The 23891-nt window shown below is 48.1% G+C and overlaps 1 protein-coding gene across 9 annotated transcripts in view; it reads right to left on the bottom strand.

The window, feature by feature from the left end:
* The window catches only part of SHROOM3 (shroom family member 3), a 140571-nt gene that overhangs the window by 12726 nt on the left and 103954 nt on the right, over positions 1-23891 (bottom strand). For 5 of the 9 annotated variants that reach the window (XM_030492613.1, XM_030492614.1, XM_030492615.1 and 2 more), the window contains 4 exons: positions 18878-19006; positions 9000-9131; positions 2993-6236; positions 144-220 (listed from right to left, as the gene is read on the bottom strand). In XM_030492613.1, the coding sequence (XP_030348473.1) occupies positions 144-220; positions 2993-6236; positions 9000-9131; positions 18878-19006 (3582 nt within the window). The remainder of the gene's footprint in view (positions 1-143; positions 221-2992; positions 6237-8999; positions 9132-18877; positions 19007-23891) is intronic. The other 4 variants (XM_030492621.1, XM_030492620.1, XM_030492619.1 and 1 more) reach the window with 1 other exon arrangement.

Raw genomic sequence — 23891 nt, 5'->3', positions numbered from 1 at the left:
GAACTGTGCCTATGCAGATGTTTTCTCTAGTTTGTTATGATCCATCCATTTACACAGACAACATGTGACAACTGCTGCTGGCGGCAGGATGGTAGGAGCTTATTCTGCAGTGAGTGACAAAGGGGACATCAGCATGTACATACCTGGCTCCTGCGCTGACCACGTAGAATGGATCTCTCACCATGGGGCCAGATTCACTGCTTTCCCTTCTCAGCAGGTCCTGGAGTGCAAAGACAGTATTAGCAGTAAGCAGAAGGCAGAATAAAGTATGAGAACACTGACATTTCATAGTAAGAGAACTCTACTCCTGCTTAGAGGACCTCCCTGCCTTTTCCTGGATGGACTGTGGACCAACAGGCAGACTTACTCAGAGATGTCTTTTTAAAACCCTTCAGCAAGTCCTTGCCTCTTCTAAAAACATGCTCAAGGGTATCAGTGGGACCTAGGTATTCAACGTTTTTGTTCTACATGCAGTCAAGAAGCTGAGACATCACTGAAGCAGCCTTAACTGGGAAGGTAAACAGTGAACAATCTGTGCCCAAGCCCAATGCCAAAACAGGACAGAAATGCTGTAGAGATGCTGAATGCCACTAAGGCTGGAAACTCCAGCCATGCACAATGGTGCTGAAAAACCTCACAAAGTTCAGTTCTTTGGGAAACCAAAGCACAGGAACTACCTCCTCTTTAGGCATTTGTACCTTCTGAAACCAGATACATGTTGCAGCTGAAATACCTTTGTGAATCTGACTCTCTCTGCCCTAGAGCTCCCACCATAGGACATCAGGCTGTTATGAGACATGAAAGCAAATGCTAAGCCTGCTTTGGAAGGGGCTGGTATTTTCTCCCATACAATCTTTCCAGCAGAGAGCATTTCAGTGTCCCCTTCCCCGCACCCTTAGTAATTGTTTTTTTTGATTAGTGTGGCTGCAGAGGGAGGATAAGTGCAGATCTTGATTTAGGAGTTGGGGAGCTGGGAGATATACAGGCTGAGAAAGACTAAAAAAGCAGAGAGGAAGGAAGGCTGAGAATGTGTTCTGAAGACTGAGCGCTAATAATTCCACATGACCATCAATTTTTTTATAACTTCAAACAAATTCCTACAGTGACATTGCAATGTGATTTATATGCAGCCTGAAAGGAATGTTAGACACTGTATGTGAAAAATATACAGTGAGGCCGAGAAGTCTGCTGCTACACTGGAAATCAGCATTTCTCGCCAAAAAATCTGAAAAGACACCCCCCCTCCCAAAAAAAAACAACACAATCCCAACTGAAAAATCACCTTGTTTCTTTGGCTTCGTCCCCCACTTTCATAGCTGTGGTTTTGTACTGGAGACAGATCAGAAGCAAACCTAATGAAATGTGCATTTAAACATACACTTCCCATTCAAACAGACACTTATGGATTAGTGTGTATACTGGAAGTCAAACATGCCTTCATGAATTAGGATCTAAGAACAGGATTTTCCCAAGTGCCTTGCTGCCTATGGGACTAAATTCTCATTCCAGAAGTGGGTACAGCTACATCACTCTGGCAAACAGCAGTAAGGGCTCTCCCTTCCTCCACACTTGAACTAAGAGCCTGTGAGGGGGTCTGCAGGGCTGTTCACCATCTTCCTCAAGTCACCTTCCAACAGGCAGAAACTCTGGCTTGGCTGAAAGATTAAAAATGAGCCAACGAGAGGGAAATAAAGATCTCCAGAACTACCCTGTATGTCCCCTGCCCGAGAGAGTGGGCTGGGTAAAGACAAACTAGGGCTGCTTGTCGTCCAACCTGTCACTGAAAAGTATGTTTTAGTGATATTTCTGTTTCTGGATGGCTGGTTTTGAGCTGCTCGGGCTGCTAGAGGAGGCAGAGAAAGAGTCACAGCTTGGCTTTCACCCAAACTCTTTCTTAAGGACTGTCCTCTTACTGAACAAGACTTCATGATTAGCAAGTGTGACAAAATGGCACAGATGAGACTGATGCCTGGCAGGTGTAGAAAAACATGGATGATGGGATAAGACAGGAGTGGTTGTGGAAATGCATTCTGGTCACTTGATATTCACAAGCTGCTTTTTGAATTCCCTCTTTCTAAAAATGTAGCGTGGGATCTGAAGTCTGTTGAGGGAGGACACAATGAGTTTGGGAAAATAAAGCACACAATGAGTTTGGGAGGATGGCTCCTTTGGTTGTTTCCTCCCTCTCCCTGTGATGAATGAGCCTGTTGTGGAAACAGGGACGGGGCAGCAGACCTACACTGCTGTAAATCCATGTGGCTTGACCAGATGCGGTTACCTAAATAGGTCTAAAGAGTTTTCAGCCAGCTGAAGAGCTGGCCTGGGCAGTTGTTCTTTAAGAAGTTAGCCTGTTTCTAGTATTTACCATCATCAGAGTCAGTCAAATTCCCTGTTTGTGACATCAGTGCAATGTTCCCAACTGCCAAGCAGGGGACATGGGACGAGCGGCCAGGGTCTCTGCTAAGTTTTCTCTGCAATGTTTCCCTCCAGGCCTGGAGGCAAAACATCATGGTTATTGGCAGAGCCTTTGCTGCGCACTTCCCAGCACTGTCAGGCACAGTGGGAGCCAGGGAGATTTCAAGCAGCCTTTAGTCCTCTCTACTTTGCACCAGGGAAGTCGGATAAGGCAGAACAGCAGCAGCAGCTTATCACCACCTTAATGGTACGCCCCATCAGAAAGGTGCTGAGTGCTTCTTCCGTGGTGCTGACAGGTAAAAACAGGACGGGATGGGATTTCCAGAGCAGCAAGAACTGAAATCCCAGCATCTCTGAAATCCCTGAAATAGCCCCAGCATTAAGAAAGCTGAACAGAAGCAGCATCCCACCAGCACCCTGGTAATTTAAACACAATAAAGTGTTGCTATCTCAACATGCATTTAACCTCTCTCTAACCAATGGAGTAACTGCCATGACTGAACATCAGCCTGTTAATCCCACTTCCCCACTTCCCAGAGCCCTTCTTGTCTGTATGCATGATCCCGTTTCCACATACCTGGTGTTTCTTATCTGCTGTGGGAGACGACCTGGAACGTATATGCACAGGGAATGTCTGATTGTCGTACCTATCAAGCAAGTCTTCCACAGACACCGATTTCCCAGATTTCCTGGCAGTGGAGGGTGTTTCAAAGACCTGCTCCTGCTTTCTGTAGCGAGGCTGGCACTGCATGCCCAGCGGGTCTGTCTGTGTGCCTTTGATGAGCTCTGTTTCGGCTCTGTAATCCCGGCACCTCTCTGGTTTTGGTTGGCTTGTGACTGAGCTGTTCTGGCGCCCTGTCTTCTTCTCATCTCCACTCATATCAAAGCAGCCCATCAGACCAGGAGGAAGAGTAGAAGATATCTGCCTTGTCCTGGACATCCGCTCTATGGACTCTCTCCGGCGGTAAAGGTTCTGGTCCTGGAGAGAGTTCATGCTGGAGGCAGAGGAAAGGCTCTGGCTGTCTGGGCCACATGGCTGTAGGTAGGAGCTGTGGGAGCGCTCCCTCAGCAGCCCCACATCTTGTGAGGATGGCCGTCTCCCTGTTTTGCGCTCAACGTAGTCAGCAAGGGCGTTCTGCTGGAGCTGCTTGAGCTCTGGCTTGGAGAGGCTGGCTGTGGAAGAAGCTTTGCCATCCCCTTCGAAGATCTTACGCCGATCAGCCACTGTATTCTCCGGGAAGATGAAATGGATGCTTTTCTTCTGCAAGGAGAAAGGCGATGGCTCCCCATCAGAGATGCCCACCTCGTTCATTTTCTCTGGCTCCGAGTAAGACCGCTTTTTCTGCTCCGCTGTCAGCCGCTTTCGGCCCCCGATGCGCAAGATGTGCTGTGTCTTGGCGTAGTCCAGAGTGGACAGGCTGCCTTCTGTTGGGGTGATACTGTGCCTCTCCTTCGGGGTGTGTGGAGATGGCACCATGGTCCTCATGCCCACATGGGCCGAAGCAGGCCTCTGGGTCGTCCTCTTGGGTGCGCTCCCAAAGGGGGGGCTGATGCGATGGAAGGAAGTTGCCCTCAGGACCCTGGACTGAGCATCTTTAATGCTGTTCCTGTAAGCTCTGTTAAATGGTGTGTCCAGCTGCAAGCCATGGGCATCCTGCATGTTATCCTTCCAGAGGACTTCCTTCTCAGGCTCAGCTCCCAGCTGGAATGTGCTTTTACTCCTCGGGAGCTGAGCCACCCTTATTTGTGCTTCATTTTCAGGACACAGGCTGTAGTATTCGCTGGGTCTTGCCTGCTTCACCGAAGCCACCATCTGCAGCTCTACGGGGCGCCAGTCAGCCTCCTCCAGTTTCCCATTCCTGATGGAGGGGCTGGAGACCCTGCCTGGCCCACAAGGCAGCTGGCTGGGCTCACGGAGCTTGCTCCACATGTCCTCCAGGCTGTACAGAGAGCACCTCATGCTGGAGGGCTGGCTGGTCCTGCTTGGTCCGTAGTGCTGGCCAAAGCTGGGAATACCAGCACTCTGGGGCTGGTTAGTGCTTTGCTCTCGCTGCTCAAACTTGCTAACCTTCTCCAGCACCGAGCAGCGGGGCTTGCCAGCATCTGGTTTGCCATACGGAAAGCTTTGGGTGTTGCTAGAGCTGAGCTGGCTCCTCCCGAAATCAGAGGTCTTTGGGTGCTGCGGAGAAGAGGGCTCCTCGCACTTTGGCTCGGCAGCATGGAGTGGAGTGACACTCCTGCCTCCCTCCTCCTCCTGCCTTGCAAAGGCCTGTGGGTCCACATCACTCCACTGTTTGTGCCCCTGTCCCCTGTGATCCTTCTCTTTGCTGCTGCTCAAGAAGGACAGTTTGGTGCTGGAATAACTCTCACCTGGTTGAACATCTTTGACCTCAGAGTTGCTTTGCCTCCTGGAGCTATCTGGGATGTTCTGCAAGGAGGAGAAGCCATACTGCTGGGCCTTGCTGTGACACCACTGATGGGGAGCAGCAGCATCTCTCTCATTTATCTTTGCATTGCCATTTTTGTCCTCCTGGGATCCAGCTGTCCAGTCCTCTTTGGGCTGGTAATGGGCTCTTCTCTCACCAACATCCCTCAGCTGGGGCTGTGGAGCTTGAAAACTGTGTTTGGAGGCGTGTGCAGTACTTGTGGTCTCTCGGTTGCTGTGTACTCCCTTGTAAGGAGGTAACAACTCCTCCCTTCTTGAGGTGGTCAGATAGACTTCTGGGCCTGCCATGCTAGGAGCTTTTTGCTGAAGAAGTTTTGCTGCAGCATCATGCTTTCTCTCAGCTGCTAGGGGCTGGTAGAAGGCAGTCGATCTGTTTGTAGTACTTTGGCTTCCATTCTCATCAAGGCCCAGGGTGCTGCTGGCTACGCCCTTGTCATAAGAAGCTGGAATTGGTGGAGAGTACCCACTTTCTTTGGCCAGAGCTGGATAAAGCATCCCGTTACTGCTTGCAGACGGCTGGGGCACCTGGGCATAGTGTGGCTCTGGGGAAGGTACTGGGTAGACACCAGTAGGCAGCAGGGGCTGCCCCGGCTGGGCTGGCTGAGAGTAACTCTGCTTGGGCTTCATGGTGGGGCTGCTCTCTGGGCTCTTCTCCACCACGGTGTGCAGATGCCCTTCTCCAAAGGGGGTTTTCAGCAGTGGCCCCTGGGACAGGTTGCTGACAAGCGGAGGCCAGGTTCCTTTCGGCTGGGCTCGAGCAGGCTTGTTCAGATCAAGGCCAGTGCATGAGCTGGGCCTCTCGTGATGTCTGATGGCTGCGTAGCTGTCGCTGCGGGTGGGAGGCAAGGGAGGTCCCTTGGGGGCTTGGCTTTTGCTGTCCAAGGAGCCCTGGCCTGGCTGAGCCCAGGAGGGAGCTGTGTTGTGCCGGCTGAAGAGCCTGCTGTGGCTGCAACCATCCAGTGAAGCCTGGGCCTCACAGCTTGGAAGCAAGGCAGAGGACTTCACCTCATACTCCTTGGAGGTCCCCTGCTGGGCATCGTAGACTGTCTTGACGTACCTGATGTCAGCTTGCCTCATCCCCTCCTGCGGGCTGCCTTGGGGCTGCATGCTGTCTGTAGAGCAGGAGTACTCCTTGCTGAACAGAGGAGCGGGGTACTCAGGGATGCTGGAGTTGGTAGAGAAGGAGCTGTAGGCAGAGTCTCTCTTGTTGTGGAGGTGGGAGAGCTGGTCGGTGGACTTGGCTGGGGACAGATGACAGGGGTGGTAGCCAGCGGAGGAGTGGTCCAAGCTCTCCATGCTGCCCCGGCAGCTGTACTGGTCAGGACTTCTCCTCAGATAGCCATGCTCGTAGCCAGAGAGATCGCTGGTGGAGGAGCTGGGGAAGAATAAGAGGAGAGTAAAAACCCACTGCCAGCAGAGGAGAGGCACAACAACTTATAAGTGAGCTCAGAAGCGAGATGTTTAGTTTTGAGATGAAAACCCATATTTGGGCCTTACTCCATTCCCTGTTTGCAGTCATCCCAGTTCACAAAGAGGAACTGCTTGACATTGCAACACATGGCTCTTATTTACCACAGAAGGGTGGGAGGGAAATACAGACAGAAAGACGGTGCATCACTGGAGCCAGGGAGGATCAACCCCACCCATCAAACATATCCAAGGCACTTGGAAAGCTGAATGAGCCCTGACGCTACTGAGGAGGAGAAGAGGAGCATGAGAGGCGTTCTGGGGAGAATCTAATCTCTTCCTTTTTTTCCCATTTCATTTCTTTTTATGGAGATGAAGGCTATGCCCTGGCAGGCTTCCTGGAAATTCAGCTGTCCCAAGGACAGTTTGTTTGCTGCGAGAAAACTAAACTGACAAGACAGAGAAGAGATGCATGTGGTTGTGCATGGAGGCAAGTGGGGGTGCAACAGTAGAAGGGATTTGAGAATGCCCCAGGAAGTCTTCACAGCCACCTCCTCACATAGGAGGACATGCAGGACACCCTGGCACCTGCTCTGAGGTACCTGTGTGCCAGAAGAGGACTCACTGCCTTCGAAAAGAAGGATATTCAGAAATCTTCCCATCAGTGTGAAAGGAGCATCTTATGCCAGCCACAGTCCCTCTTTACAGGGGAGCCAATTTCCCCTGGATAATCACTTGTTCAAGCAAATGCATTGATGACTTGGGATTGTAGCCTGAGGATTTCACTCTTCTTCCCTCTGTTCCCAGCTTCACTCCCGTAGATACTGCTTTTCTCTAGTTCACTGTGCAACTATGCGCGCTGTGCTGGCAGAGCCACAGGAAGGCACCAGGAAAGGAAAGACTGCTGTCCCACGCAAAGGGTGGGAGGGCAAGGCTTGGAGCTGGAAGCAGGAATAGAGAGGAGCCTGCGTGTAAGCTGGAAAGGCAAGCTCCATTTCTGCCTGCTTTGCTCCACTGGAATAACAAACCCAACCCTGCTCCATGTAGCGGGGGAGCTGGGGATGCACAGCAGCCTGGAAATCAAGGAGGCACCAGGTAACACCCTCCCCAGCAAGCATCTGCTGGAAAGCCTAAAGCTTCCTCCAGTTGTATCCCAGCCACAGTCACCTCCACCTGTAGCTGGATTAATACCCACAAGCCCAAAGGACAGACAGGGAGGAGAAGGCTGCTAAGGGAAGGAAAAGGCAGGAGGAATCCTGCCTGCAAGGAAAAAAAGCAGCAGCTCTGCAGAGGGATGCAAAGGAACACAGGCACAGGCAGAAAGAGATATGGCAACTGTCAGGGAAAAGCTGGCCTACTCGTTTAAATGCACCACCCTGTTTTAGTTTCACATAAATATCTCCCTGGCAGTGCCCAGCACAGCCCTGGCCAGCTGGCCACTAGGTGTTCCCCGTGCTCCTCTTCCAGCACCCAGGAGACAGAGCTGTGCTGCCAAAGGCTCTGCCAGGAGCTGCGGCTGGGAAGCAAAGCCCCTCGGTGGGAAATGAATCTGCTACAGCATGATCTGTGCTGAAGGCCACAGATGAACATACATTGTTCTGCAACCATCTCCTCATGGTTTTTTTTAATGCTGTTTTCTTTTTCCTCCCCTCTGCCGAGGCTCAGTCTTGCCTGTAGAAGAAATGTGTTAATACAGTGGCTATAAGGAGAGTTTCCTGCACCTGAAACCCTTCTGCCTTTCCAGGGAAAACCCTCCAAGGGCAGAATGTAAACTTGCACCTCCTCAGGCTGTCCCAGGGTTTACCCCCAATACATTTTGGGGCTGCTGATGGTAGCTGAGGGCTCTGTCTCCTCCCCATACTCACCACACCACATGGCTTCACAGAAATAGCCCCATCACTGCTTCCAGTCTGCCATGGCCAAAACCAGAGTGGCCTCATACCACCTTCTTTTAACAGCACTAAGGTTACTAGTTTAGTCTTTTGGGGACTGATAAACCCCTGTGCTAACTTCTTAGAGAAGCAGCCATGCACATACAGCTACGATAGAGCTGACCCGTGCAGAAAGTGATTGCCAAAACCAGGAAATCCCTTGCTGAACTTCTCACCCGGGGAGTATTATTGGTGCTGCACTAGTTGGCTGCTCCTGAGAGTGGCTTGGTCCTGCTGACAGGCACAGATGACCCGTACCTACACCCTTTCCTTCCTTTTGTTTTTTTTTCTTAAATAGGCTAACTTTGACTTTGGATTTCTTTTCCTTTGCTGGGGAAAAAACCATGCTGTGTTTCTACATGGGGACAGCCCACAGGATGCAGAGCAGGACTCTAGCTCCTGCAACCAGTTCCATAGAAAGCTGCATTAACATCCTGACAGTGGGTTCCCATCTTGGTGGGAAGGGGGATTTTAAAAGTAATTAATTTCCTAGCTGTTAGTCACCTCATAGAGCACTTAAAGGAAGAAAACACAGCCACTTCATCTCCGTAACCAAACAGGAACCAAAGCCTTCCTAACTCTAATCCTAACTACCTGGCTGTTTGTAAACCTACCAGCTCAGGTTGGACGGGTCTTTGAGCAACCTGGTCTAGTGGAAGGTGTCCTTACCCATGGCAGGGGGTTGGAACTGGATGAGCTTTAAGGTCCTTTCCAACCCAAACCGTCCTGTGATTCTATGATATGATTCTGCTTTACCTCTCTGCCCAAGAAGCGTAGGATCACAGCCGTGTAGTGCTTACCTGGAGTGGTAGGACTGATGCCAAGGGGTGCCAAGCGTACCCTGAGATATTTGCATCATGCTGGGATTGGGCTGGTTCTCTGCAAGTTTACTTGAATGCCAGGAATGAGGCCGGCCTAGAGTTTCACTCCGCCTAGGTAAAAGCAGAAGGATTTTGCACATCAGCAACAGGCCAGCTCTTCCATGGAAGATGAATGTAAAGTAACACCAACAGCCATGTTTAAAATTGCTCATGCTCACTTCTGTTTCACTGCTGTATTCTCACCTCTTCCAGTGAATCAAGCAGTAATCACACACCGTTCCTGACATTCACACAACACGCTCCCCTCATATCTGCAGGACGATGCACGGGCAGACAAGGCAGACAAGGGAGCTATCACCAAATGCAGGGGGTCTTCCCCTCTACCTCCAAGCCAGAAGCCTTCCCCCGTGGGACGAGCCTGGGGGCCCATCCACAGGGATGAGTTTACAGGCTGGGCTGCATGTGGACTCCCACACGTGGTTGTGATGGATGCTGAAGGAGTGCTTTTGTCAAAAGGTTCCCTTCATTTTCAAGTAACAGCTGGCAAAGTCGTCTAAAGGATCCAATACCATGAGAGGGTGGGAGCCTGCACAATGCTGGTTTGATCTTTCCTCAGTGCTGATAAAAATACAGGAAGGGACGTGACAACCAAGTGCCACAACACGCGTCCTCCAGCTGTCCCCTGCAGCATGTGTTGTCACCAAGCCATCAAGGCACAGGCCAGCCTCCATCAGCTCTTAGGAGGAAAAAAAGTACCGACAACCTTATTTAAAGCACATAATGGTGCAATGGAAAGTCAAAGCAGGGGATTAGCAATCAAGTACTCTGAACATGCTGCAGACTCTGCTTCGCCCCAGCCTTTGGGCTTGTCCTTAATCTTCCTGCTGCTTTCCAGGGGGGATCTCTGCTCCTGCTCTAGCACTCATCTCCACAGCTCTTAACTCTCCCTGTGAGAACAAGGAGCAGCATTGGGCCTGCGTACCACTGAAGTCCCAAATGTGACAGCCTGCAGGACAGCCTTGACTGCTTAGAAAGCATAAATGCAAAAGGAGGATATGACACATCTTTAAAATCTCTGTCTCACTGAAAGTGTCACAGTACAGCATGTCCTGAATAAGTCAGTAAACAGATTAAAATGCCCTCTGCAGATGGAACCCAGATGCCAAAAGAGGGCTATCCAGTACTGCCTAAGACTGTGAAAAAAAATGGTACACGAAAACACACAAAATGAAAAATGATTGCTAGGGTCAAGTCTTTTACAAGTTAACGCCAGCACTAGCTGATGTTCTATGACATGAAAAAGCATTGGCAGAAAGTGAGAGGTAGAACCATTTCACCAGTAGTTTTTCCACACAGATTTCAGAAGCACTTCAGAAGCACAGGTCACTCTCTCAGCAGCAGCTAAAAGACGAAAGAAAAAGTGACATTCTTTTCCTTTTAACATTTGCTGTGACAGGGCTGTCTTAAGGAAGGCTGCACTGGAGGCTTACAGAGGGCAAGCTGAGCTGAGCACTGCTTTACCATTACATGTGTAGGTGTTGTTTAAAACAGAGCTCTTTTGTGAAGTTCCTTGCCCAGAGAAACAAGGAAGCTGAACACTGCCGGATGGGAAGATGACAAACTGTTAAGAATAAGCCACATTCTTGCCTTTTCCGTTGCAGAGATTTAAGGACTATCTGTACTTTAGAGTAGAACGAGCCCCCAGCATTAATTTTGCTTGTGAAAGCAGACTGAATGATCACAGCAAAGCATCTCATCCTTTGATCTGATCAGCAAAAAGCTGCAGGGAGCTGTGTAGCCAGTCTTCTGAGCCACAGGTATTTTAAAACCTTTTGGTCAATATCCTTGTAATAATGCAACACATGGACAGCGAAGCTGTGAATTTCAGTCAGAAGACATGCCATGCCAACTCCATGTGGGATAACCTTGCCTTGTTTCCACACCTACTTGATCCTGGAAACGTGGATTAAGGGTAACCGAATCTTAGCCGAGCTTAAGCCAAGAGAGGAAGCACTGCAGTACACATGATCTCCAGCTCATGTTGTAGACTCACGCAGGGCGTCTCCAGGATGGAAGTATGCGGGGTGTTTGTCCAAACATGTGCACTGTCCAAAGGCAGAGAACAGTGGGCCTGATCCTGTCTCCACTGAATCAACCAAAAGACTCTCCTTGCAGCTCTGAGGGTGTAACAGCAAGGCACAGCTGATGCTGCCATTGCCTGTGGGGAGTTGTTCATGGAATGCCAAGATGTTCCTAGCTTCAGCCTTCTGTAGCACCTGAAAATAGCACCTTGCTTCGCCCTACCTCCTTAAGCTTAGCATAGAATCATAGAATCGGGCTGGTTTGGGTTGGAAGGGATCTTAAAGTTCACGCAGTTCCACAGGCAGGGACACCTTCCACTAGAGCAGGTTGCTCCAAGCCCCTGTGTCCAACCTGGCCTTGAACACTGCCAGGGATGGGGCAGCCACAGCTTCTCTGGGCACTCTGTGCCAGCGCCTCAGCACCCTCACAGGGAAGAACTTCTGCCTAATGTCTAATCTAAATCTCCTCTCTTTCTTTGTAATTATTACTGCCTAATTAGGGGAAAGGACTGGAACTGGTGTGCGATAAGACAGTGAGCACCACAGTGCTCAGTCCACAGTGTTCCCTAAAGGAGAACAGCCATCTCTTATTACAGATTGAAGGGGAGCTGAACATGGTTAATCTGCCAATTCTGCAACTGCTTTTGGTTACACTTGGTTTACTGCAGAGCACAACTGAGGAAGTAATAAAAACCAGAGCAAGATTAAACTCAAATGAGTTTAATCAAGTGGGGCAGAACCATTTTTGTAAAGCCCACAACATGAGATCCTGATTCATCCCAGACAAACTGGCTGAGTGATAAAGCTTGCAAATGCCTGACTTGAGTGAAGACAAATAAATCACTAGATCTTTAAGTGGTATAAATTTGGCGTGGCTCAGCTGCCTTCAACAAAAGCAGGAGTAACAGCTCACACTTTGCTCCAGGCAGTTGTAGGATTTCAAAATGCAGAACTGTAATAATAATAACAATAGTGATAATAATAATAACAACAAAAATAACAAAACTACCTCATCCCCTTATCCTTCATACTAGTTCCTCAAGGGCTGCACCTGCACCATACTTGTAAAACCATCTGGACGATCTTAGCACTAAAAAATTCTCCATTTCAGATAAAGGAGAAAGTGATCCCTCTGTTGTAAATGCTAAAGCTGGAAAAGAGACTCCTGATTCCTCATGGACACCTCCAGTGATCAGATAACCTGGGCATCCAGGTCAGGCTGGCATCACAACAAATGCCCTGGAGCAAAGATACCCAGAGAAGTCAGAGGACCTGGTGCAGTGCTGGCATCTAAATAGGCTCCACGGCAGCTGTAACGCTGATTACCCACCAGACACTGATAAATTCACCACATAAACTGGAAAAAAAGGAAAAGAATAGTCTTTAATCTTGTCCAGCTGCTGTTATCTGGGTGCTCCTTATTGCTATACGAGTCACAGCATTTTCAGACAGAAACATGACCGGCACATTAGCAGTCTCCTCTAACGCAGTCTGGCAAAGGCTTGCTGCCGTCTGGGCTGCAAGGACCATACTGACATTCCTGAGGCTCTTTACCATTAATAGCTCTGTAGCTAGTGCTTACTGGGAAGAGCTGAGCATGTTCTTCCCTGTAATCTCTAGATTATTGTAATGTTGATGGAACTTTATAAAGATACTTTGTTACTAACTCTACAAATGAATCAGCATCTACAGAACAGCCGTCCAAAGCTTTCTTCACAGTGTAATTGAAAGACTGATTTATCTTTTTCCCAAAGTTACAAACTAAAACCATCCAAAGCCATACTTGCTCTGTAGAGTAGACATAGCATTAGAGTATCAAAGCAAGCTGCTGAAGGTAGAAGAGAAGGGTTTCACAAGGAAAGCACCTTCCCTTAGGAAACACAGACTTAATTTTATCCTCACAGATAATAACAGGTTGTAACTCAGCCTTTTAGAAAGCTAATGAGTGCAAGTCAGGGAGGGGACGTTGTGGCTGATCAATTAGCAAAGCAGAGTCATCAATGTCCCAGTAAATAGACCTATTTCTACTGCAACACACCCACTCTTGTGGAGACTTGAGTTTTCATCAGTCTCACATCTGCCAAACACATCATTTGAGATGGCTGAATAGAGACCATTTGTGAACAATTCTTCTTCTGCCACTGACCGGGTGCTCATTTTTCTCTGTCCCAGCAAGCTTCAAAAACCTCCTCAGCAGAGGTAGGGAACACTGAAGATAAAGCCTTTCAAGAAAAGCATCTCTCCCCAAGCAGAAGAATCTACCTGTGGATCCAGGCAGGAGCAGTGGTCACTAGGACACATTCTCCATGACCTGCAGGGGTGGGTTTGACTAGCTGCTGGTGTTAACGTGCCCAAGAAAGATGGGAAAACTTAGAGGACTAAGGCCAAGAGGGTCACTGTGCCATCGCAGACAAGTGCGATCCCTGTGGATGTGCTTCCCCTCCAGCAGCCGTGTGGCCTAGGAGACTGTGTGGGAGATTGGTGGGGCTGGAGGGATGGCCTGGCCCATTCATCTGGGAGGTAGGAAGGAAGGGTGTCCTGCAGCAGACACCCTCCTCCTGTAGAAGAGGAGAAATACTTGGATGCAAGTGCAAAGCTCGCTCCTCTTGGATCTGATCCCAGGCACTGAGTAACAAGAAAGAAAACCAAAAAGGCAGCTGCCCATCCCTATCACATCATCCTCACGGTGGTAAAGATTTCAAGCTGGTGATACTGCTAAACTAAAAAGTTACTAATAAGTAACTAACAAGTTACACTAATAACAATGTGGCAGAGCTAGTAAGTCCTGAGCAGTACCCCGCTGCACAGTGCAGTAGACTCTTTCTATAGAGAGAGACACTGATCATAGCAATTCATGTGTAAGCAATTCATGTGTAAGCAGGTTGATGGTGTACCTGCATCGACAGACAGCAGAAACAACAATCTGAATTTTCACCTGTCTCCAAGATGTTCACATCTAAAGGAGCACTAGCATAACAGGGATATGTTCTACAGGCATCCTAATGTGCTGCTGCAGTCCCTGTGCCTGGCTATTAAGCAGGAGATGAAGAAAAAACTAAAGCACTCAGGAGCCTATTAGGATTTCTACAGAGCAAGGCCACAATCTACTCAAAGCAATGTCGCTCTTAGTTAATGTTCAGTCATGGTTCTAAAATTAAGCATAACAGATGAGGCCAATTTGAAAGAAGTTGGACCATAATGGCTTCAGCTTGGTGTGTCTTTCACTGGATCTCTCTTTTTAGGCTCAACTGAGCCCTCCTGGTAAGTTCTGAGGCAGGAGACATCTGGAGGGAGCTTTATAATTTTGACTAAAAAAAACGAGGACTCTTTAGAAAGTCCTGAACTATATGAAATGATGTTTCATGTCATGCGTCTTGGGCAAGAGTGTCTCCTCATCCATATAGGAAAGGGAGAGTCTCCTCCCCCAAAACCCTCCTTATGCTCAGACTAAAACCCCATCACTTCAGAAGATATAGGTGAAATGTGTGAATGTCCTCATACCAAGAAACAACCTTCTTTTCCACAGTATGTTAATCTCTGCAACTTCGAAAGGACAACTGCCCACCCAGGAAATCCTTTCAGAGTATCTCACAGATTTTAGCAGTCTCAGCCTTAAACTAAGAAAAAAATGATAGAAACTTGATAAAAATACCCCAGCCGAGCTCAGGGCTCTACCCAAGGCCCATCTGGCCTCATTTCTCTCTCCAGTCCCCTTCCCAGTGGCAGAGGCAGATGTCATGCCTGCATGTTGTTTCCAGTTGACCTGTCAGATGCTATTTCTTTTTCCCTTTGACAAGCGTCACTTGGATGTCTGTGTTGTTGCATCAGGCCCCGAGTGCCACATCAGAGCTGGGAGACAGGTACCGGGCTCCCTGATGTCCCCCCAAGGAAGCAGAGAATTAGAGGTTTCTGCTCAGATTTCCTACCACCATTGCCAAGTCTTTGGGAGAAACTCCCCACCATATCCCTGGAAAGAAAAGCCCTGTGAGAAAGCAGAGATGACAGCCACGTATCTGGATGTACATATAAATTTTTTCCTACTGTTTTTCTCAACTCCACTTGCAGGAAACAGCCTGTTTCTCATCCTCCTCTTCTCTCCCCGCTCTCACCAAAATCAGGCAGAGAGAAATGGTGCAGAAAGGTTATTTTGTGGATGTGAGTGACTAAGGGCACAGCAGCTTTCATCATGCTGCCTCTGGTAAGAGACAAGGTGTGGATGGCTGCGGGCGCATAAAGGCACATCAAGTGCTGCAGCAAAATTTGCCAGAGTTTGCAGAAGACCAAAATCGGCTTTTTTTGAAGGAAATGCTCTCCACCCCAGGCTGCAGAAGGAAGTGCTGGGATCACTCAGAGGTGATGGCAGCTGTGAGAAGGGTCGCTCCTTAGTTGAACTTAGGAACAGTCAAACATTGTAATAAATAGTTATTGGTCTTGCACATCACACTTTTGGGTTATCACATTTCTTTGGTTGTCTTATCCAAGAAAGAGGCATTTATCCTTTTTCCAGCAAAGGAACAAAGGCCTCAAGAGGTGAAGTGACTTACATAAAATCACCCCAAATCACGGGCCTACCGCAGAGTGCGGTGTAGGAGCTGGGCCGGGTGCTGCAGCTTTAATTTCCCTCGCCCAAGCATATGTTTGACAGACAATATTTAGATTGAGGACTTTGCCCTGCACAAAGAAAGGGTCCCGCTGACATTCCCTGACACTAACCAGACAACAGGCTTGAATAGGAACAGTGGTGCCTTGGTTATTAGTGTGAGAGGTGATGTATACAAGCTTCACTCTTGTTGATTACCGGATTCACAGATGTTGCCCTACTGGGATCTTCTGACAGGTTTCTTTTTGAAAGAAAGCATTACCAAGCAAACACTATAAGTATGATTTAAATTGCAAAACAAAGAGAATTTCAGAGCTCTATTTTGAGAAAGTACTTGCTGCCAGGATAGTCCATCTGTGCTGCTCACACTGGGCTGCGGCTTAGACACGTGGGAGCCGAGACAGGCTCCTGCCTCGTACTTAGAGCACGAGTAGGCTAGAATGAAGAGCTGGTGAGCACTGGATTAGAGACTCTCTGCAGCTTTCCTCTTCTTGCTACACTTTTACTCTGTTTCCTTTGCTGGAAAGAGAGGAAGAAAGAATAGACATGGAAGAGATGGCTGACTGACTTAGAGTGTTTGAGAAGGACCCTATTTATTCTTGTCTTCTCCGAGCATTCACATCATCTCTCAGGGCATGGGCAGCCAAACCCTACAGTGGCTTCCCCTGCCCTTGACTTTGCAGAAGCCACAGAGCTGCATTGATTTACCTGGATCGATGAATTGGCCCAACAGACTTAATTCAAATATTTTTTCCTCATTCTTCTCCAGCCAGTAAATTTGTTAGAAAGACAGAAAAACAAGCATAGCTTGGATTCTTTCGCACCCTGATATCAAACACACAGCAACTTGCAACAGGAGAGACTTCGAAACAATGGAAGGAATGTGTTTTCCTTGTCTCGTTCAGTGCTTATGAGAAACTTGGTGGCTGGCAGCAGGAACGCTGCCCTGTGAGCCCGATTATCCCAACGGAACGTGGACAATGACTCATGGCAGGTAACCAAGGGGATTTTCAGGGCAAGCGTTTCAGACCACAGCTGGCTTCTTTTCTGAGCTACAGGGCTACGAATCACAGACGACACTAATAAACTCCACACCAAAGTGCTCATGTAGAAAAGACAAATGGGAGAGAAAAGTCCTTTAGGTGCATGTGCTGAATGTATGTACCTATATACATACATCTGGGTAGGGGATTTGTTCACAAACACACTGCTTGCTGAGGTACTGCAAGTTAAAAAAGGGCAAAAGGTACCAAGGGGAGTTTAAACTTTTAGCTAGTCAGGGTAAATCATGATTTACTCCTAGCTGGGAATTCCCACCTTCCCACTGTTCCTGCAGGGAGTACGTGGCCATCCTTGAGTATATCACTGGGGCTTACACCAGTGGGGTGAATGGAATAGCAAATCTGCAGTGATCTAACACAACTCAAGCCACTGAACAGCCAACAAATCTGTCCTCTGCTTCAGGGAAACTTGCAATCGCTTTGGTAATAAACACTTTTTGTTGAAAAATGCCCCTGCATCTAGATTTCTAGACCTAATTCTTCACTCCTTCTCATCTTAGATTGCCCTTTACCAATGGGTAGAGCTGTAGTAAGGTGGCTGCACTGGCTGGCAATACACTCTGGCCTTGTTTATTTTGTACAGTGGAAGAAACAAGGCAAGCTTCGGTGAGCAATCGCTGAGTGTACACTCGAGAGGGTGAGCTGCGGACTAGTGCTGTGCTGCTCCTTTCCACAGATGCTCAATAACACCTGAAGAACCAGTGCTGAGCTCTGGATTTCCCCTCCAATGAAGGACATTCATTCATCACCCCAAATTCCAGAAACCGATCAGACTGCTGACAGCCCGGAGCTTGCACCGCCTGGGGTGAGTCTGCAGAAAGTAAACAGACGGAGGAATTGCACCCAGTCCTGTGGCCAAAGCAAAGGCTGCTGAATCTGAAATACCCTCCCACACTCAAATTCTTATACATTAAAGCAACTTCCTGTTGGTAACCAAAGCTTCAGCCCGAGTTAAGCTGAGATATGCAGACACAGCCTCTGACTGCCGGAAAAGCAAAGTAAAACAACGGCTCTGGAGCCAAAGACAAATTAATCCAACACTAAACTTTGGAGCTTCCGTGAAGATCTGCTATTAGATGGACAGGCGAGAGGGATCTACAGACAGCATATGCTGAATAACTCATTGCTATAGGAAGGTGGTAAACGTATGGGAGCTTTTCCCAAATTTGCTGTGGGTCACATACCTCAGGAACTGTAGAGTCCCACACCCCACTCACAGATGAATCCCTCCCTGATAGAGCTACCTTGAGGGGAGATTTCAGCCTCCAAAATCTGCTCCATCCAAGAGATGGAGGTAAGCAATACAGATTTAGTGAGGTTACACACATGAACAGGGAGGGAAGAGGTGAGCCTTTTCTCCTCTTTTTGCAGCCACCCAGGTCATGCAGGGTTAGCATCCATAACCATTTGGAGTGGCTAAAACCTAGAGCAACACCACTGAGGTCAGTGAGTTTACTCCACAAGTGCAGCTTTTCTTTATGGTGATATAATCAGAACATGACTTCCCATGTGGCATTCCCTTCTCAGCTGCTCACTAACAGGCGCCGGGCCGCATTTCCTCCAGCTATAGGAAATCAGTGTAGCTTCTTGATGGCTTCAAGTAAGTCTGGCCTGAATTCAGTGTTGCCAGTAAAAGTCACTGCTTTGACTTCATGGTGCAAACCTCACAAGACTGAGACACAAAAATCTATGAGGTCATCCAGATTACCATCTGAGTGATGCAAGAGACTCTTCTGCTGCCAGCAAAAGCTGAGTAAATGCTGTAGGATTTGGTCCTAAGCTGCATGGACAAAGTAAGTAAGTCAGGCTCCGTCACAGCACTAGCCGATTCAGACATCCAGTTGATGTTTGACTCAAGGCCCAAAAGGTGAATTTATTTCCCTGGCACCACGCTAAGGGCAAGGAAGCCATGGAAAAATGTGGGCATGAGGTTAAGAAACTGTCCTGGGCTTCTTCCACCACCTAATGCTGCAGACACTGGGGCTTCACAGCGCTCCATTCCAGCAGTACTGCTACCTTCACTCCCATGAGAGGGAAGTGGAGTTTGCCAGCTGCTCTCCAAGAGCAGCAGCCACAAAATCCAGCACATGGGGACACACATAGACACATTCTCACCTGGTCTTCAGCTGCAACTTAACTCCTGCCAACCATGTGGTTTTGCCGGGCTGAAACTCAGTGGTCACACAATCTGGACCGAGTGGGCTGGGAGACAGGTCAGTGCATCCCTTTGCTGCGTGTTTGTCCCTGTCAGAAGAAACCAAGGCCACATAAACATCAACACACAAATAAACCTTAGCCCTTGTATCCTACATTTGATGAGCATTTCAGGGAAGAAGGCAATACACAGACCAAGGGGGCATAGTTTCTAACAAGAGCAAAGATGTCAAAGCCACGTGTATTCCCTTTTCTTCTTGATGTTGTTGCCCAGGCAGGCTGTAAGAGTGAGATTTTGCTCTCCTTTATACCTAGGAAGTGCTGTGAGTGTCCCCCGCAGTCATTTTGGAGGAGCTTCACGATACCACAACGCTGCTTCCCAGCACACAGGAGTTAGATCAGCTGCAGCATCCACTGTGCAAAGCTCATTATTCTCCATCTGCATTTTGGGATTCTAAATCCCCAGGTGTGGAACTCAGAGGTTCCACTGTGGGTTATGCCCTTGCCACATGTAAACACCTTATGAGAGCTCAGGGAATGATCTGAACACGCAAGAGAAAATCTAAGAGAAAGGTCCACACAGTGAGAGCAAGGAAGAGAAGCCTACCCCCTCTCTACTGATATTTTAAGCAAACAAATATTTACCCTGCTTCATCCCACGCATGCAAAAGTCACACAAACATGGTGTACCTTCATCTCCTTCCTTCCCCCAGGCACCGGAGAGCCTGAAACGAACCAGTATTCCCGCTTGCTCCCATTTTTAGCACTAAAATGCGGGAGAGATTGAAACTTTCTGCTTGCTGAAGGAACCCCCACACTGAATAAAAGCAGGTCTAAAAGGATCCCTCACCCACAACAGGCCTTGGCCCAACGTGAGCTGTAATTGCCTCTTGTTGTGTGCTTGGGCTGCAGGCTGAGCGCACATGCCAGCAGCTGGGGCTTTGGATAGCTGAGATGGCTTGGATGCCATTCGGGTGAGAGACCAGCCGTCTTTGTGTTCAGCTCGGTCCTCCCTTCCCTGCACCCTCCCCAGGCCCCCACGAGCCAGGCAGGAATGTTAAGCCTCACATTGCAGATGAGATATACCAGGGAAGCGCAGCAGCGCTTTCACCTAGATTGGAACAGCCTTTTTGCTCGCCCTGCTTAGCTTAATCTACATTTTCCCCCCAAATTCTGCCCTCACTGCTTTTTCTTTCTGTGTGCCAAATCCTGTTCTGCTTTGTCTCTCCTCTGAGATGATGTCCAGCCTCTCATCAAACTGGAGAGATTCCCCTCCCTGCTCCTGTACCAGCCTTGCTGTATACCAGGAGCATGATTTCCTTCACTGCAGCCCTGCAAAGTGCCAATATCACGAACTGCTCCAGTCCTCTTTGCTTACTGAGTTTACCATGCGAAATTACTGATTTTTAGAGGAGATTTCACTGCAAGATGGAGAAAGGACAGAAGGTGTGCTACAAATGAGAAGTTAAAAAACTGTACACAATTTACATCTACAAATAGGTATACAATTTTGTAAGCAAAATATATTTACAGCTGTAGTGTTTCGAGGACAAAGTCCTCTCTTCTAGGCTGTGTATGGCAACACTGGAGGGATGGTCCCAGCCACAAAGAACTGCACTTCTGCCCCTACAATGCTGCCCTGGAGAGATTCCCGTGACAAATTTCTCCCCAGAGCCCTGGGAGAATGTAAGCACAGCTCAAATTTGTGGTGAGGCTGCTGCATATCCTGCTGAAGCCTAATGTCTTGCTGGCAGTGTTGTGTTGTTTCCCCATTCCAGGGGAAAGGATCTCAGCACAGAGATCCAACAGCAGATCTCTCAGCAGAGAGATCATCGCAACACCAAAACACTTACAGAGTCAAGGCAACTTCTTCCAGGCAATTCTCAGACTGCTGTTTCAACCTGTTTGAAAACAGACACAGATCAGCATAGATGATCTTTGCTATGTCCATAGGAGACGCCTTGGATCAGCAATGAACTTTCTTAATGCACCTCCGGCAGCAGTCAGTCTTAACTTCCCTATTTGGTTCCTAAAAAGCAGACTTTGGCTCTCCCAGGCTACACAACAGCTGTACTCCTCCAGTGTGTAAAGCTGCTCATGCCTTCTCTCCAGTCAGCTATCCCTGAAGTAGCCAGTTACAACATTTAGGACTGGGAAATAGCTCCTGTGGCAATTACATTAAAAAGAGTCATCAGTAGCCTGAGAAACTGATGTAGAGGAGAAAGAGCCTAAAGCTTCCCAGTCACCACAGCCAAGTGATCTTTCAGCACTTATGGTCACAGAATCACAGCCTGGTTTGGGTTGGAAGGGACCTTAAAGCTCATCCACTTCCAACCCCTGCCACGGGCAGGGACACCTTCCACTAGAGCAGGTTGCTCCAAGCCCCTGTGTCCAACCTGGCCTTGAACACTGCCAGGGATGGGGCAGCCACAGCTTCTCTGGGCACCCTGTGCCAGCGCCTCAGCACCCTCACAGGGAAGAACTTCTTCCTAATGTCTAATCTAAATCTCGCCTGTCAGTTTAAAGCCATCCCCCTTTGTCTTCTCCCTACACACCCTTGGTCAAAAGCCCCTCTCCAGATTTCTTGTCAACCCCTTTAGGCACTGGAGCTGCTCTAAGGTCTCCCTGGAGCCTTCTCTTCTCCAGGCTGAACAAGCCCAGCTCTCTCAGCCTGGCTCCATAGGAGTCTATTTGTTTAAAAAAAAACCAAAACAGAAAACAAAAACCCAACCAACCAACCAACCAACCAAAACCGAAACAGCTTTCAAACCATGTAATTCTCGCAAGAGACAACACAGACCTACACTCTGTTGTGAGCAGAGCTTTCTGCGTAAGTCACTTCCAAGTGTTCCCATACGGATCCACATGGATCTGACCCTCACAATCGGCAGTGGGAGGGTAAGCAGCTTGGGTGTTCCCCTCGCCCAGGGAGAAACCCATGCTTGCCAGCATGCATAACTTTGGGGTTTACCTCACAGAGACAAAGCAGCCTTAATTAGCGTCTGCATGGGCTCGGGGGTTGTTGTTCAGGGATAAGAAGGAAATGCGATGGAGTTTTTCCTGAGCCTCTTAATCTATAATGACTGAGCTCTGTATGGAGCAGCAGGCTCAATAAGACATTGAAAACTAATCAGCCAGTCTATAAATAACACCATTAATCAAGCCCAGTGGGGAACACAGAGATGAGGATCCTTCCACCAGTGAAGAATGCATGCCTCAGGGATGGAGCCCGGCAGCTCTTCAGCAGCAGCCTATGTCTATAAAGATACTTCTTATAGAATCAACCAGGTTGGAAATTACCTTTAAGATCATCAAGTCCAACCATCACCCCAGGACTGTCAAGTCCACCACTAAACCACGTCTCTAGGAGCCTCACCTACATGGTTTTTGAACACTTCCAGGGATGGCAATTCCACTACTTCTCTGGGCAGCCTGTTCCAATAACAGGAACCATAACATGGAACCAGCTACTCTAGTGCAAAGACCATCCATGAGGTCCTACCTTGCATCTTGACTGTCACCACTCACACCTTATCCTCAGGGTGACTGTTCTTGTCAAGCTCGGGCTGTCCCTGGGATGGCACGGCGTGATGGATCACTGCACCAGCACCCAGCCCACTGGGATGCTCCTTAAATTCAGGACTGCATTTTATTTCTGGATGTTGCAAAGTGCCTCACAATTGCATAGCTAAAATGTAGTTCCAGCAAGGAGTGGCCTGCAGTTGTTCTTTTCGTTATCGTGTTGTTTCTAGAGCTTGCAAGTGGGAGACAGGAAACCTAGCACAGTCTATTTAAAACCCCTTTACCTCCCACCTGAGGCTGGCAGCCGCCTCTGAAATCTTTCCTTTTCTGCAAAGTTCGTGTTTAATTATGAATTGTTATTTATACTTGCTGCTTCCATGGTACTGAATACCACACATGTTAATGAGTAGCTGTACAAAGACACTCTGCTCAGTTTTCCCCTCATCTGAAAATATGACCTGATAGGACTGGTTTGCCTGTTGCTGCCATTCCATGTCTCATGTTCTTCTTCAGCTGCCACAATCCCAGCAGAACTCATCCACTGTTTTAGGGACATCCTTTGCTTCTGACCACAGATGACTGACCTCCTCTGGCTGCCTTACCTGCCTCCTGTGCTGACCTCCAGTTACCTGCATACTTCAAACATTTCATACCATTTATCTTCACCTTTTTGCTCTTCTTTCTCACTTGCTTCAGTCTTCCTTATCCTTAGTTATACACATTCCAGTACAGATTGGTTTCCTGAATCAAGCCTAGATATTAAGTGGAGGTGCCTGCCTCTGCCTAGCAGATCCCCCAACAATTATGCCTGAATTGGCTGTCCAATTTCAACCAGGGTCTGCAGAGATATTATTCTCAAGGAATATTCTTAAATTATAATTATTAAATTCCATGTTTCATAAAATATAGTTCCCTGAGCAATGGCAGTAACAGAAATCATTGCTCTCTTTAAGGAATGGCTGCAGTGTGTGCTGAGCTGCCTGGCTGTAACACTCAAAGAGGGAAGAGCTTTTACACAGGGAAGCTGTACAAAAATAAACTTCTGAAGTTTTGACTACTCAGAGCATTTGTGTTGCAGCACATCAGCCTTACACTTCTGTCTGCACTACCATCCTGTACTCAGCCTTTCTGCTTAGCTGTCTGTAGTTCCAGGTCTGTAATTCCAGGTATGAGACTAGGATACAGTTGCACTCATCCCTACACAACACCTGCAACTATATTTAAAAATAATTAAAGTTTCTGTCTTTAAATTTTTCAAAATGGGTGCTTTTCTAATGGTTCCAACTCTTGGATTTGTGATTACTTATTTTAAGCTAACACCAGGTTTGCTGCCACCTAAGACCCAGAGGATCAACCCTCCAAATGTTAATAGGTTTAGTAATTTTTAATGTCTCATTACTTCTAATCCCAGTGTTATTCCTAGAAGAGAGAATGGAGCTTAACTTCTGATTTT

This window comes from Strigops habroptila, chromosome 7, assembly GCF_004027225.2.
Source record: "Strigops habroptila isolate Jane chromosome 7, bStrHab1.2.pri, whole genome shotgun sequence".
Classification (NCBI taxonomy): Eukaryota; Metazoa; Chordata; class Aves; order Psittaciformes; family Psittacidae; genus Strigops; species Strigops habroptila.
The sequence above is the reverse complement of the archived record's forward strand: the minus strand, read 5'-3'. Positions and strand labels throughout refer to the sequence as shown.